Consider the following 16,165-nt stretch of genomic DNA (forward strand, 5'->3'; position numbering starts at 1 on the left):
GAAACTCCATACTGTTTTCCATAGTGGCTGTACCAATTTACATTCCCACCAACAGTGTAGGAGGGTTCCCTTTTCTCCACACCCTCTCCAGCATTTATTATTTGTAGACTTTTTAATGATGGCCATTCTGACCGGTGTGAGGTGATACCTCATTGTAGTTTTGATTTGCATTCTCTAGTAATTAGCGAAGTTGAGCATCTTTTCATGTGCCTGTTGACCATCTGTATGTCTTCTTTAGAGAAATGTCTGTTTAGGTCTTCTGCTCATTTTTTAATTGGGTTGTTTGTTTTTTTGATATTGAGCTGTTTGAACTATATTTTGGAAATTAATCCCTTGCCAGTCACATGGTTTTCAAATACTTTCTTCCATTCTGTGTGTTGTCTTTTTGTTTTGTTTATGGTTTCCTTTGCTGTGCAAAAGCTTATAAGTTTGATTTGTTTATTTTTGCTTTATTTCTTTTGTCTTGAGAGACAGCCCCCAAAAAACATTGCTACAATTTATGTCAGAGAATGTTTTGCCTATGTCTTACCTATATTTTAAAATGTCATGTTTCAGGGAATCCTTGTTTAATTACCTAAATAGGGCAAAGAAGTATTTTTCCCAAAGGTTTCCTCTTATCCATGTTTGTTCTTCTTTAAAAGTACAGTTCTTATGTTTTCACATATTATATTCTTCTACTTCATTTGTGATTGTTGTTTTTGGCATGGGTTTCTGCTAGAATTGTTTTTCCTTGTCTGTGTAGGACAGGGAAGGGTACATTATTTTTGAGTGATGGTAGTTCTACTCTGATCTTAAATTTACTAAAGAACAGTGTGAGTTATTGAGAGATCATAAATCTCCTCTCCACTTACCTGTGAATTATTGATTTTTTTTTTTTTTTGCTTTTGATTCAGCTAGAGGGCTAGATATCAGTGGTTTATATTCTCGTTTCACCTTTCAACTACTTGGTGGGTATAGTGGAGGGGGAGTGACTATGTCAGGGTTCAGATCAGTAGACTACTGGCAAGTAAGGTATGCCTTCTCTCAACACCTTTTCACAAAATACTTTGAATATTCTGCTAAGTACCCACATTTGGTTGGGCACCTTTCCCTCCACTCTTATTAAGATAAGAAGGTCCTCCTCACAGAGGACTGGTTCTATTCTATAACATACAATATAGCACAATTAAACATAGATGTGTGTGTAGGCATGGGTAGGTATATATACTTATATTTCCAAGCTTTACCTGCTGAGAAGGCTGAACAATGACACGTCATTAACTTATGCCCACATTTTAGTTTCTAAATACTGTTCCCCAGTAAAAAGAACCAGGACTCCTCAGAGAAGTCATTGTTTCCAGGGCTGCAGAAGCAAAAATACTAAATGAGCCTAGAGTATCTTGAGGCACTAAAAAGTAAAGAAGTACTTATAAAATGATAGGGACATGCCAAAAGGGCACAGGAGTCTACTGAAAGATCTCCCAGTGACCAAAAGGGAAATAGTTTGAGCAACAAAATAAGTAACAATAGTATTGTATAACCCATAAAGTAAAATAACCATGAGCCAATACTGATAACAAATAAATAGTTGAAGAAACAAATAAGTGAAGGAAAAGGGATAGCTCTTCCTTACAGATGAATTCTAATTAACACGCATAGACAGAATATGGGAAATAGAAAACCATCGTTAGAATAATTGCTGCAGACAAGATCCACCAATGGTTGCTAAAATTAGTGAGCAAAATTTTAAGAATAGGATGGCATAGTCTCAAAGTATCTCCCCTGAGATATTTATTAATTATAAAGAGAAAAATAGTAATTTTGCAGTAAAGAAACCCAGCAGATACCATCTTAGCTAAGCAATCAAGGTTAAAATTAACAGTAATATGACATGTTGACATGAACTCTTGATAGACTGCACTGACAAGGTTACATTGCTCCTATGGTATTTTGGCCAAAAATACATAACTCAATCTAATCCCAAGAAAACACTAGACAAACTTGAAATTCAACAAAATATTTTTTGTTTGTTGCACTCTTCAAGATTGTCAGTATCATGAAAGACAAAGACTGATGAAATGTTACAGATTGGAGGTTACTAATGAGACACTGACAACTAAATGCAATGTGAGATCCTGCAACAGAAAAGGGACATTAGTGGATAAATGGATAAAATACAAATGATATTTGTTTTCTGTTGTTGTGTAACAAATTACCATGTGCAAACTTAGAAGCTTAAAAGAATACACATTTGTTATCTCAAAATTCTGTAGATCAGAAGCCCACAGATCAGAAGCTTGACTGGGTCTCTCCTTAGTCTCACAATGCCAAAGTTAAGGAATTGGCCAGCTGAGTCTTTTATCTGGACTGTCTGGGAAAAGTCAGCTTCCAAGCTCTTTCATGTTGTTGTAAGAATCCAGTTCCTCATGAATGTAGATCCAAGATCCCTGTTTCCTTGCTGGCTGTCAGCCAGGGATTCTTGAGGCTACCTGTGTTCCTTCTTAGGTGGCCCCCTCCATTTTCAAAGCAGCACTGGTGAGGCTAGTCCTTCTCATATTTTGAATCTCTCTGACTTCTTCTGCCTTCCTCTTCTGCCATCAGCCAGAGAAAGCTTCTGCTTTTAAGGGCTGTTATCTGGGTCAGGTAATCTCCATTTTCTAAAGTCAGCTAATGTGGAACTTTAATTACATCTGCAAAATCCCTTCCAAGCAGTACCCACAATTAGTGTTTACAAAACCAGGGAATGGGAATATTGCTGGAGGGAAAAACCTCTAGAATTCTGCCTACCACACGAACAAAGTCTGTAGTTTATTTAATAGTATTGAGTGATTTAATTTCTTAGTTCTGATAATTGTATTCTGGTTATACAAGAGATTAACATTAGGGGAAGCTGAACAGAGGGTATTCCGGAATGCTCTGTAGAAATTTTACAATTTTTCTGAATGTCTAAATTTTTTTCAAAATAATTTAATACATAAATTAGTAAGCATAATAATAAAATGACCACCAAGGAGAACTTGAGAAATTGATATCAAAGGCAAAATTGAAGGTCCTTTTATGTCCTTTTCTAATCCCATTTCTAATCTCTCCCACCCCAGTGTAAAGAGTGGTAATCCTATACCCTTGCTTTCTTTATAGTTTTAAGACATTTGTGCAAATTCCTAAACCATAAGAACTTTATATAAATGGTTGAATATTTTAATATTCTTCTGCCATTTGTTTTTTCACTCAATATTATGAGTCTGTGATCAATTCCATGTAATTCATTAATTTTCAATGCTGTGCAGTATTTCTCTATGAGAATATGCCACAATTTATCCATTCTCTTGATTGATATTTGAGTGGTTTCTAGTTTCTCCTTGTTGTCATTGTGCTATTATAAATATTTTTTCTCTGAATATTCTTGTACCTATCTCCTGAGGCACTTACAGAGATTTCTCTAGGTCCTACAGGCTAGGTTTTACGTTCAGGAGTGGAATTGCAGAGTCATGGAACTTGCTAATCTTCATCTTTACTTTGTTTCCAATGTGATTTTATCAATTTTCTCTACCACTATTATCAAGTGTTTGAGAGCTCCAATTGCTCATACTCTCAATTGGTATTGTACAATTTTAAAATTTTGCCAGTGAGTTTAAAAATGCCTTGTGTGCCCTAAATTTTCATTTTCTAATTATTAATACAATTGAATATCATGTCATATTTTACTGGCCAATCATGAATCTTCTTCAGTATAATATCTGTAATGTATTTTACCTATTTTTTTCCATTTGACTATTGTTGTTTACTTATTGGTTTTTAGGTGTCCCTGGTAATAACTATAGTAGATATCTTCTTCCAGAGTGTGGCTTCTCTTTTCATTTTCTTTATAGTGTCTTCTGCTGAACAAAATCTCTTAATTTTAACAAAATAAAATGTATCAATCTTTTTTTATTTATGTTTTGGGCCTTTTGCTTAAGTTTCTATTCAGTATTATACCATAGTTCCTGTACAGTAAGACAAGAAACAGAAGTAAAAGATGTGAATATTGGAAAGGAGAAAGCAAATTCCCATTATTTGCAATTGATATAATTATATAGAAAAATCCAAAAGTATGTCAAAATTGTTAAAATTAATGAGTTTAGTAAGCAGTCTAGGTATGAGTACATGAAAATCAGTTGCATTTTACATACCAGCAACAACAATTAGAAAATATCACTTAGAGGGAATTCCCTGGAGATCCGGTGGTTAGGATTCCACGCTTCCACTGCAGGGGGCACGGGTTCGATCCCTGGTCAGGGAACTAAGATACTGCAAGCTGAGTGGCATGGCCAAAAAAAAAAAGAAAGAAAAAAAAGAAAATATCACTTAGAAATGGTAATCCCATTGCCACAGAACTATACACTTAAAAATAGTTAAAATGATAAAATTTGTGTTTTGTACATTTTATCACTCACACACACAAAGGATGCCATTAAATTTTGTATAAAAACAAAAATAAAAGGTACTGAGGAATAGATCTAACCAATATCTGTAATACCTTATGGAAAGAAAAACGAAACTGTATTAGGAAAGACCCAGCCTAAAGAAGTGACGTATCATGTATGGAGTAGAAGACACTAAATTGTAAAGATATAGTTTCCCAAAGTGATCTATGGTTTCAAAGCAATCCCAAGCAATATTCCCAGGAATTTGATGAAATGATTTCTAGAATAAGACAATCTTGAAGAATAACAATGTGAGAGGATTTGCCTCACCAAATCTTAAAATTTATAAAGTCAAATAATCAAGAAAAATGTAGTATTGCCATAGGGATAGACGAATTATTTAATGGAACAGATGTGGGCATATATTAAAACTTGATGTAGGACACAGAAGGCATTTAGATCAATGGGGAAAAGAGTGGAAGTTTATCTCTACCTCATTACAAATATATCAATAGATATCAACCTCATACCCACATACAATGAGCAGCTCCAGGTGACTCAAAAAGGAAAGGCAAAATTTTTAAGCTTTTAGAATAACATTTAGGAGACTATCTTTATGACTTCAGGACAGAAAATGAGTTCTTAAACGTAATTTCAATTTAAAGACATCCATACTTTAGTAATTCCACTCCTATATGTACATAACCTAGAGAAACTTGAAATGTGCATTAGGAGACATATGAAAGAATATTCATAGCACCACGGTTCTATATAATAAACATGATAACGCAAATAACCCAAATGTCCATCAACAAGAGAGATGGGCAAATAAATTGTGGCATAGTCACACAATGGAATAGTATACAGCAGTGAAAAATGAATAAACTACAATAGGCAATGATATGGATAAATCAAAACAAAATACTGAATGAAAAAGCAAATCAGGGACTTCCCTGGCAGTCCAGTGATTAAGACTCTGCACTCTGGGGGCACAGGTTCAATACCTGGTTGGGGAACTAAGATTCCACATGCTACGCAGCGTGGCCAAAAAAACCCAAAAAACAACAAAAAAAGTAAATCTGAGAAAACTATATATACTAAGATACCATTTCTATAAAGTTAAAAAGGAAGCACAACCAAGCAAAGCTAACCAATATATTATGTACACACACACACAATTTTATAAAAGATGACAAGGGAAAGATAAACACAAAACTGAATGGTTACTTCTCGGGAGGAGGCAGGGAGATGGAATCCAGAGAAGCACGTGACTCATCATTTTCAGTCCTTTAGCTGGGTGATGGTTTCACAGATGTTTATTTTTATCTCATGATTTACATATATATCATACATATTTTGAATGTATCTTATACACACACACACACACACACACACACACACACAAAATCTAGCCTGTTTCTGTCAGCATTGATATAGGTCCCCAAACCTCATCAATTAGGGCAGCATTTTTCACCCTCAGCACATTTTGGATGGGATATTCTCGGGAGGATGGGATGTACTGTTCTGTGTATTATAGCATGTTTAGTGGCATCCCTGGACTCTATTAACTAGATGCCAATAACATCCCCCACACAAACGTGACAACTAAGAATGTTTCCAGACATTCACAAATATTCCCTGGGATGCAAGTTCCATTAAGAACCATTGCCTTAGGGATATCCGTATTTTCTTCCAATTAATCCAATCATTTAAAATGGTGGGTTTTTAAAAATTTATGTAGCATTATTATAAGGTTTAAAAATTTTAAAATAAGCTTTATTTTTTTTTGAATTTTTGAATTTTATTTTATTTTTTTATACAGCAGGTTCTTATTTAAGCTTTATTGTTTAGAGCAGTTTTAGATTTACAGAAAAATTGTGAAGATAGTACAGAGACTTCTTATATGCCCTACACCCAGTTTCTATGGTTAACATCTTACATTAGTAGGATACATTTGTTACAATTAATGAAACAATATTGATACATTGTTATTAACTATCATCCATACTTTATTAAGATATCATTAGTTTTTACCTAATATTGTTTTTCTGTTCCAGGATCCCATCCAAGATACCACATTACATTTAGTCATCATATCCCCTTAGGATCCTCTTAGCTGTGACAGTTTCTCAGACTTTCCTTGTTTTTGATGACCTTGACAGTTTTGAGGAGTACTGGTTAGGTATTTTGTAGAATGTCCTTCAGTTGCAATTTGTCTTATATTTTCCTCACAATTAGACTAGAGTTATTTATAGGTTTTGGGGAGGTTTATAGAGAAAAAGTACCATTTCATCACATCGTATCAAGGATACATATTATCAACATGGCTTATCACAGTTGATGTTGACTTTGATCACCTGACTGAGTTGGTGTTTATCAGCTTTCTTCACTGTAAAGTTATTTTTTTCCCCTTTTCATACTGTACTCTTTGGAAAGAAGTCACTATGTACAGCCCACACTTAAGGAATGGAGAGTTATTCTGTACCTACTTGAGGAAGCTGTATTTACAGAAATTATTCGGCATTCTTCTGTACAGGAATTCTGTCATTTCTCCTCATTTTTAATTCAATCATATAATTATATCACTATCAACTCATGGATATTTATTTTATACTTTATAATCCAGTACCACTTTATTTTGTTGCTCAAAGTGTTTCAGTTTTAGCCATTGAGAGATCTCTCAGTTGACTTTTGTACTCCTTTGACATACCTCCATCAATGTGGGGTGTTTTGTTTTGGGTTTGTTTATTGGTCTGTTTTGAGTACTCCCTTACTTTCTGGCACTACAAGATGCTCCAGGATCATCTTGTATATTTTCTGTCCCAGTCCTAAAATGAGTCATTTCTCCAAGGAACCCTGGTTCCTTTTATTGGAGTATAGGGTTAGAAACCAAGATCTGAGTATGAGACGTACTCATTTCTACTGGAAATAAGATTTAAAAGAAAAAAAATCTTTTTTTAGTTTGAGTGTTTTGGAGAGACCCAGCCTGTTGTAGGATTTTTATCTTATAATCAGTGTTTATTTACTCTGCTCAGTTTACTTTGGTCAACAATTGCACACCTGTCTTGCAGGTCATTGTTAACCCTTCAGCAGCCCCTAACTTCCAAGTTTCAGTTATGGGTCAGGAAACTGAGTCCTGGAAAACCAAAATGTACGTCATATTGTCTCTTCTTCTGTTCTACCTTCTTTACCATCTTGGAATAGACCTCCCAAGGGTGGTGTTCTTAACTTTTTCCTGGTCCACCCAAGTCACCAGTCCTCATTTCTTCGAATTTCAGATTACTGCTGGACTTTTAGGACAATCTCATTTACTTTCTAAAAAATGGCACTGAGTTATTACTTAGAAGAAATGCTTGTCAAATCTCACTGCTTTCCTTAATTTGGATACAAATTGGAAGGTATTCTTCATAGTTTTTGGTAGGGTTGTGTCAGTTTCCTAGTTTCATTATACTTGAAATTTCTTCTCTGGTTTAGGTTCATTTTTGTTCATTTTTGTTCACTTCCCTGGAAGTTTTGTAACAATTAATGACTTTGATTAAATATTTCCACTCTTCTCAAGCAGCCTTGAATACTGTCTTTCACCAGCCCTTATCATGATTCTCCCTTAACTTACCTATTCCTAACCAGTTAACTAATGTGTGATTCACCCCAATGTTTTCAAAGAAGCGGAGGTGGAGGAATAGCTGTGAGTAGGATAGCAGAAGAAAAAGGACAAGTCCTTTTTTCCCCCCTTTCCAAGAACCTGTTACCTATAACTCTTGTGCCCTGAACTGAAGTTAGCTTCCTATAATAAGAGTTGATGTGCCTTTCCTTGGTATTCCATTTGTCTACAGATATATGAAGTTGATACATATTATAGATGCCTATAATATTGTAAATGTTCTTATATGGGACAAAATAGTCCCTTCTTAGGAATCTGAGACCATATCTTTAATAGGATATATAAATTTTATTTGCGACTAGAACAAGGCCTTTGCTCTGGCCATTAAGTGAAACCTTCCCCTAAAATTTTTGATATAACTGTTTAACAAGGAGTCAGATGGATTGGTTAGAGTATATCTATTTTATTTTTACTTATTTGCCCTTTGTGGAAATAGTCTTGTGCAAAAATCTGATCATAGTTTACAAGGTCAGTGGAAAGGTTCCTGCAATGCCAGACGACTGGATAGAACTACTGCTCTCCCTCCCCAGTATGGTTCTAAAAGATGTTTACATCATATGATCCTGCAGGGCACCAGGCAAATATTCAACCTTGAACAGGCAAACAAGCAAAAGGTCAGTAGCAGAAAAGCAAAACAAAAGAACAATCTGGAGGACTTCTCTATGTGAATATGTTGCTCATGTAACTGGAAAAGCAAATCTCCTTCCCACCCCCCTTAGAGGTGGAGGATTACTTGTATCAGAGGATAATAAGTCTTCATATAGCCTGTCTTCTACTGGAGCAGTAGGAGTATGAGACCTTAATCAAGAATTTAATTTAGTAGAGGGTAGTAGGAGGATGACACCTACAAGAATTTAATTTGGCATAGAGGAAAGACATGGGGTAATTCCAAAGTTTGGTATTTGTGTAGCAAAGTAGTGGCCATTAAGAGATAGATGGCTCAATTATGGGACTGATTCTTAAGCTAACTTCAAATGTCTTTTTTTTTTTTTAAATGCCTGGTAGGCACAGTTTGAAAGCTAGAAGATTAAAAAATAACTGGTATTGTTCTGCAATATAAAATCATAAAATGCTATCTTTATAGTGAGCAGGGTTGAAGCTATGTTGATAACAGAAGAATCAAATGTTTCTCTTTCTCAGCTTGGAAAGAGTACGTGTACTCACAGTAGAGTACTGTGTCTCCGAATTTATGCCTGAGTTTGGGAGATGTGGGTGTGTTTGACATAATAGTCACTTACTGGACCCCAGGAAGAATTAGGGGGAAATATCTCCAAGGGAATTGGACTTGGAACACCTACACCCACCGTGGACTCTCTTGCTAAAGTCATATTCTAAATAGAATGGGTAATTTATGCTTGGGAAAATGTTTGGCTTAGGAAAAGAGGATGGATCTTAATATATGAGACCAACTCCTTTGAGCAGGGCATGGGATTTCCTGAAAGGGGGTAGAGATATTAAAGACAATTTTAAAGAAGGAAATTTGAACAAAATTGATACTCTCAGGGAGAAAAGCAGATATGAAGACGAGGAGCAACGCTAGGGATTTGGCTGTGTTTAAGAGGGAACCCCTTGCAGTGGTTTATAGTCTTTTGATACTTTTGCCTTGAGACAAAGTATCATTTAAGAGTTAGGTCCAGATGCATGTAACAGAAAACCAAAAATAACAGTGCCTTAAACTAGATAAAAATATATTTATCATGCAAAAGAAGCCTAGAAGTAATGGTTTCAGGGCTGTTATGGCACTCCATGTTCATCAAAGATCCAGTCTCCTTTTTGTTCTATTACATGAGTATATGGCTTTCAGTCTTAAGGTCACAAAATGTCTGGAAGCCCTTTAAAGAAGTTTTCCCATAAGTCCTCCCCAACATCTTCCACTTACCTCATTAGCCATAATTTGGTCACATGGACACCCCTAGTTGCAGGGGAGGTTTGAGAGATGCACTGCTTTTGCTGGGCATACTGCCAGCTCTAATAATAGAGATATACCGTTAATAAGAAGTGGAGAATGTGTAATGGGTAGGCAGATACTCTCTGACATAGCAGTTGTTATATAAAGTTATTATTTATATATAGATAGATAGATAGATAGTAATTCCCTCATATAAACCTCAACTCTTTGGCAAAGAGTTGTGTGGGGATGGTGTAGTAAACAAACCAACGGGCTTCCCTGGTGGCACAGTGGTTAAGAATCCACCTGCCAATGCAGGGGACACGGGTTCGAGCCCTGGTTCGGGAAGATCCCACATGCTGCAGAGCAACTAAGCCCATGTGCCACAACTACTGAGCCTGCGCTCTAGAGCCCGCAAGCCACAACTACTGAGACCACGTGCCACAACTATGGAAGCCCACGCGCCTAGAGCCTGTGCTCCGCAACAGGAGAAGCCACCGCAATGAGAAGCCCATGCACCACAACGAAGAGTAGCCCCCACTCGCCGCAACTAGAGAAAGCCCACACGCAGCAACAAAGACCCAATGCAGCCAAAAATAAATTTTTTAAAAAAGGAAAAAAACCCAAAAAGCAAACCAACAGAGCAAAAAAGTGGAATATGGCGTGGTCCACACACCCACTCCACTACTTGCACTCATGAGAGGGAGCAGTTGTCTGCTGAGGGAACTGTTTCCTGGAATTCTACAAGATGGCCAAGCTGCAAAGTGAGGAAAACCCACAGTGTGCCTTTGAGCAGGGGGAGAATTAGAAAGCTAGGTGGGAGACTCAGGAGGGTTCGGAGACAACTGCTCCCCAACCCCAAACTTTCTTTCATGTATGTTATAGGAGAAAGTTCACCCTTGAAGGAGCTATGGAAAGGGGAAGGTTAGTTCCACTCGTGGTTGCGAGATAGATGCAGCTGTTCCAAGCATCACATCCAGAAATAACATTAGAAGAAAAGAGGCAATCTATTCTGTGGTCTCTTTAAGAAAGAAAAAACTTTAAGAAAAGAAAACCTTTCCCAGCAGACCTCACATTTGCCAGAACTAGAAAACACCAGCTGCTAAACAAGGCATTGACTGGTGAACAATGATGTACACACAAAGGCTTTTATTGCAATATTGTTTATAATATAGACAATATTGAAACACCTTAAATGTCCATCACAAATGGTAAAATTAATATGGAGTATATTCATGTAAAAGAAAACTATGCACCTAAGATAGGCTGGGAACTGGGATGTGGGACCCTTTACTGGACAAATGTCTCCTCCAACAACAGAATACAAAGAAACTATGAGGGACTAAAAATAACTGCATGCATGGCAGTGGGGTGATTATGAACAATGTTACAAAAAGGCCACAAACCGACTGCCACTTGTGAAGTGCCTGGAGCAAAAGCAGGGTACTGCGCATGATCCCTGCACACAGCACCACCACAGGGGTGGGCAGACCACCTAACCCGCCCCTCCTGCCCGATTCACCATCTGCCCCTACCCTCGCTCTATTTAAGGAACCAGCCCGCCCTCCTTGGAGAGTGAGCAAGGGCACCTGTTTCTTGTTTTCACTCCCAATAAAGCCTTGCCTGAATTTCTCCTCTGGCCTCTTATCAATTTCTATTGATTAAAGAGTCCAAGGACCCAGGTTGGTAACACACCTATGAAAAAAAAAAGTTAAGGTGAACTTTTGGGTATAAACTTGGAAAGATGTTTATGATACATTAAGTAAAACAAAAAAAGTTTCCAAAACAATAGAATATATATAATTTCCCCTAGGCTTTTTTTAAATCAATCAAAATCTATATAAAAATTTCAAAGTCTTAAAGGATACATGCCAAACTGTTAACAATGATTATCTCTGAAGGGTGATATTAGAAACTTTCACTTTCTCTAGATATTGGAATACTGTATTATCAGAAAAATATAGACATTAAAATACAGCAATGAAGTTAATATCCAACAGTTACTAATTAAATGACTGGCAACAATTCACTGAGCAATAAAAGGTGCAGTTAGGGGTCCTATTGGGAAGATTTGGTACCATGTCAGAAGTAATTGCTATACCCTCAAAACCCCAAGGATTTCCCTTGGGGTGAAAGGAATGGAAAGTTTCAACAGATCCCTGACTCTTCCAACGCGCTTGAAAGCATCTGCTGTTAGTCACATTGGATTGCTGGCCTTTGACCAGCAGTTAGTAATTTTATATTTGACTGAAGAAGCCTAGAATATCTTAAAAAGCAAGTTGAAAAATCACAATGGCAAATTACAACACACTAAAGCAGTGTTTTCCAAATGGTAGGTTATGATCCAAGAATGAGGCACTGAAATAATAACTTTGTAGGTTATGATCAACTTTAAAAAACAAAAAACAGGGTACTACATAATAGATTCAAATAAAATAGAAAACCGTGTACAGGGTCTGGATGAGAAATTTATGTATGTTGGCTGTGGTCAACAAATTTGAATTCTACACTGCATTCTACACTTTAAGAAAATATACCCTTATGCAAGGTCAGGGTTAGAAGAGTCCTAATTTGACAGTAAGATTACACTTGTTTTCAGTGTCATATCCTTTGATATTTCAATTCAAGTTGGCATTTTCAGTCCCCTATGTATTTGAAAACCACTTTTTAAAATTGGAGAATTAAACTTGATAGGGTTTTTTTTGGCTGTGCCGTGCGGCTTGTGCGATCTTAGTTCCCCGACCAGGGATCAAACCCCCACCCTCGGCAGTGAGAGTGCAGAGTCCTAACCACTGGACCGCCAGGGAAGTCCCAAACTTGATAGACTGTATTTATTTATCTATTATTTATTTATTTGGCTGCGTCAGGTCTTAGTTGTGGCACGCCAGATCTTTGTTGTGGCAATGCGGGATCTTTCGTTGTGGTGCTTGGGTTCAGTAGTTGTGGCGCAAGGGCTTAGTTGCCCCACAGCATGTGGGATCTCAGTTCCCTGACCAGGGATCGAAACTGGAAGGCGGATTCTTAACCACTGGACCACCAGGGAAGTCCCTTGATAGACTTTATTAGTCACAAAAAGTGAAGATAAGTTTGACTATTTTATGACAATTTGTTCTAATGATAAAAAGTATTACTTTCTTTAAGGAACTTAAAATTTATGCCTCCTCTTATTTCCCCTTTATGAGGGTCCTATAAGGAACCTCATGCTATTTTTGCCTTAATCCAAGTCAGATTATAACGTCACAATATTGTTAATAAATTAACATTTTGTATTGTATAACTGTGAATTTTAAGATACCAGTGCCATCTAGTGGTTACTCTCAAGAAGTTTCCTCTCTCTTGGTTATCCACTCAAGAGTGGAATTGCTCTTTTGTAGGTAGATACCCAGTAGCTGGTAACCGTACTTTAACCTTTGGGGGAACTGCAAAACTGTTTTCCAAAGTGACTGTGCCATTTTACATTCCCACCAGCAATGTATGAGGGTTCCAATTTCTCTACATCTTGGCCAATACTTAGTATTTTCCATCTTTTCTATTATAGCTATCCTAGTGGGTGTAAAGTGGAATCTCACTGTGGTTTTGATTTGTATTTCCCTAATAACTATTGCTGTTGGGCATCTTTTCATGTGCTTCCTTGTTCGTTTATCTTCTTTGGAGAAATGTCTATTGAGGTCCTTTGCTCACGTTTAAATTGGGGGTTGTTCATCTTTTTGTTGCTGAGTTGTAAAAGTTCTTTATAGATTCTGGATACTAGACATTGTCAGATATATGATTTGCAAATACTTTCATTCTGTAGGTTGCCTTCACTTTCTTGAATGAGTGGAGAGTAAACTTTTTCATCTAACAGTCCCTATCAACACTCTCTAAAATACCTAACATTTACAACAGTCTAAAGAACACATTAGTGGGGACTTCCCTGGCGGTCCAGTGGTTAAGAATCTGGGCTTTCACTGCAGGGGGCACAGGTTTGATCCCTGGTCGGGGAACTAAGAGCCCCTATGCCGGCCAGTGCGGCCAAATAATAAATAAATATGAAGATAACCTTTAAGGAAAAAAAAAACAACACATTGGTTACTCCTTGTTCCTTCTATATAGGCAGAGAACGTGCCTTTTTTTGCCCCACTGTATCTCCAGTGACCAGCACCCACTCGGTGCTAATATAAGTAAATTCCTCCAGAGTCTCTAAGGACCATATCACAGACCTCAAATTCAAATGCCTATGAGACTGGCAAGTGATATAAATGAATAAATAGAGACATTTAGGTCTTGTAATAAAAGAGAGAGTACATATCCTATTTCCAGGTTACTTTCTTTATCTACTCACATAACCTCATCATCCTGCTCTACCTCTTCAAAATAGAATTTCTTCACGTCTACCTAAAAATATTATGCCGGTCTCTAGTTCATTAGAGTAACTGAGTTATGTCCAAGGTATACTACCAAAAGCAATACCGGCTCCCAGAGTTCATCTTATTCCACCACTGAGTCTGGGAATTTCCTCGCTGAGATATTGGCTAAGAGTCGAAAAATCAGAGTTAACTCAGTTCTTCGGTGCGACTATTGCAGATCTCTGATCCAGAAACTGCTCCTCACCACAGAGCTGTTTATCTATAGTCCGGCCGGCTTTAGTCCAGATTCCGGGGGAGAGTCGAAATGCGCCGCTGGCCGGAAGAGTGCTTATCTGCCCAGGAAAAGCGTTCCTAAGAGGGGTCTCCGAGAGGGCGCGCGTGCAGCTGGGCAGGCGTCCAGGTGCCGGCGTGGACGGCGAGGGGAACGAGAGCCAAAGTCCGCTGAGAAGCCGCACCTCAGCCCTCAAGGTCCCTGGTGCACGACTCAAACGCCCCCCACGCCCCCAACCCGGCAAAGGAACTCAGCGCTGCCGCGAGGAACCCTTCACAGGCCGGGAAAAGGTGTACTCAGCAGCTGACGCGTCCAGCATTCTAGCCGCGGGCTGGAGACCAATTGTCACCGCAGAGCCCCCGCAAGAGGGGCGGGGCGGAGTTGTCTCTCACAGCGCTTGCGCGTAGGGTCGGTTTCCAGTGGCCAGGCAGGCGGGAGGCGGAAACCAGCGCCGAGCGCCACGGAGGCCCACTGCGTGCGCAGGCGCACTCAGCCACCTCCCGTTAATTGGAGCGCCCAATTCCCCTGCAGGCCTCGGGGCGGCGCCCCGGGGGGTCGGGGTCTGGGGCGGGGCTAAGTGCGGGGAGGAAGTCACGCTCTTCGTATCCGCTCACTGAGGCCGTAGTGGCCACCGACTCCGACGTGCGACAATCATGTTGCCCAACACGGGGTAAGGGGAATCGGGAGCCGCGGGGAAGAAACCCCGCCGGGCGAAGTGGATGGCATGGGTGGCCCGGCCCCCGCGGTGGGAGGGTTAATGAAGCTGTCCGGCGAGGTCTGGAACGCTGGTCCGCGCCGGACACAGTGTTCCTCGAATCTGCGGTAACTTGTGAAAAGTAACGCAGAGTTGTGTACTTCAGGGTGGCAGTCATGTTACAATCTCTTCCACAGGTAAAGGATCCAGAGTGAGGTGTCTCGCCGCCCCCAAGGCGGGTCTCACTTTGGGTTTAGCAGTAGCTGCGTGCCTTGCCGAAGGCCGCGAGTTCTAGGTGAAAGGTCACTGGAACACTCGTGCGCCTAATGAGTCTCCACTTATTCGGAACGCTCGATTCTGGAAGAAGAAAATAATGGGGTGTTTAAAAAGGGATTTCAAATGAGTAACAAACTAAACTAATCTTAAAGTATGGGTATCTTTTGGGGGTACTTTTTTTCACTTTAAAACGATATTTAGTTGTGGTAAAATACACATAAGGAAAAATCTGCCATCTTAACCATTTTTAAGTGTACGGTTAAGTAGTGTTAAGTATGTTTGCACTGTTGTGCGACCAATTTGCAGAACTTTTTCGACTTGAGAAACAAACTCTATACCAGTTAAACTACTCCTCTACCCCCGTCTCATTCTGTTTTGTTTCTATACTGTATGGGTGTTTTGAGCTGAGTGCCAAGTCCGTTCTGTAATTTACTTGAAACATATAGGTAAGTTGCCAAAACACTTAAACAGCTCAGAAGGTTGAGTTTCCTTATCCTTAACTTTCAGCCTCCTACTTACTTTCTGGTAGGTTTCCAAATATATTCTGTGCATTTATAAATATATTTGGGTACACAGTCCTAAACGCACACACCCCACTTTAAAAAATAGTAGCAAAGTCCCTTCTGGGCCTTGGTATTTTTAGCTAG

General features: G+C 38.7%; 1 protein-coding gene across 5 annotated transcripts in view; it reads left to right on the top strand.

Annotated features, from left to right (window-relative positions):
- Positions 1–16,165, top strand: part of HSDL2 (hydroxysteroid dehydrogenase like 2) — a 94,461-nt gene that overhangs the window by 11,652 nt on the left and 66,644 nt on the right. For 3 of the 5 annotated variants that reach the window (XM_082404109.1, XM_082404110.1, XM_082404112.1), the window contains exon 1: positions 15,077–15,218. The exons of 1 other annotated variant lie outside the window; for it this stretch is intronic. In XM_082404109.1, coding sequence (XP_082260235.1) covers positions 15,202–15,218 — 17 coding nt within the window. In that variant the 5' untranslated portion in view covers positions 15,077–15,201. Of the gene's footprint in view, positions 1–15,076; positions 15,219–16,165 lie in introns of those variants that run through there. One more of the 5 variants, XM_082404113.1, reaches the window with a different exon arrangement.

The sequence above is a fragment of the Balaenoptera borealis genome, assembly GCF_965194805.1.
Source record: "Balaenoptera borealis genome assembly, chromosome: 8".
In the NCBI taxonomy this organism is placed as follows: Eukaryota; Metazoa; Chordata; class Mammalia; order Artiodactyla; family Balaenopteridae; genus Balaenoptera; species Balaenoptera borealis.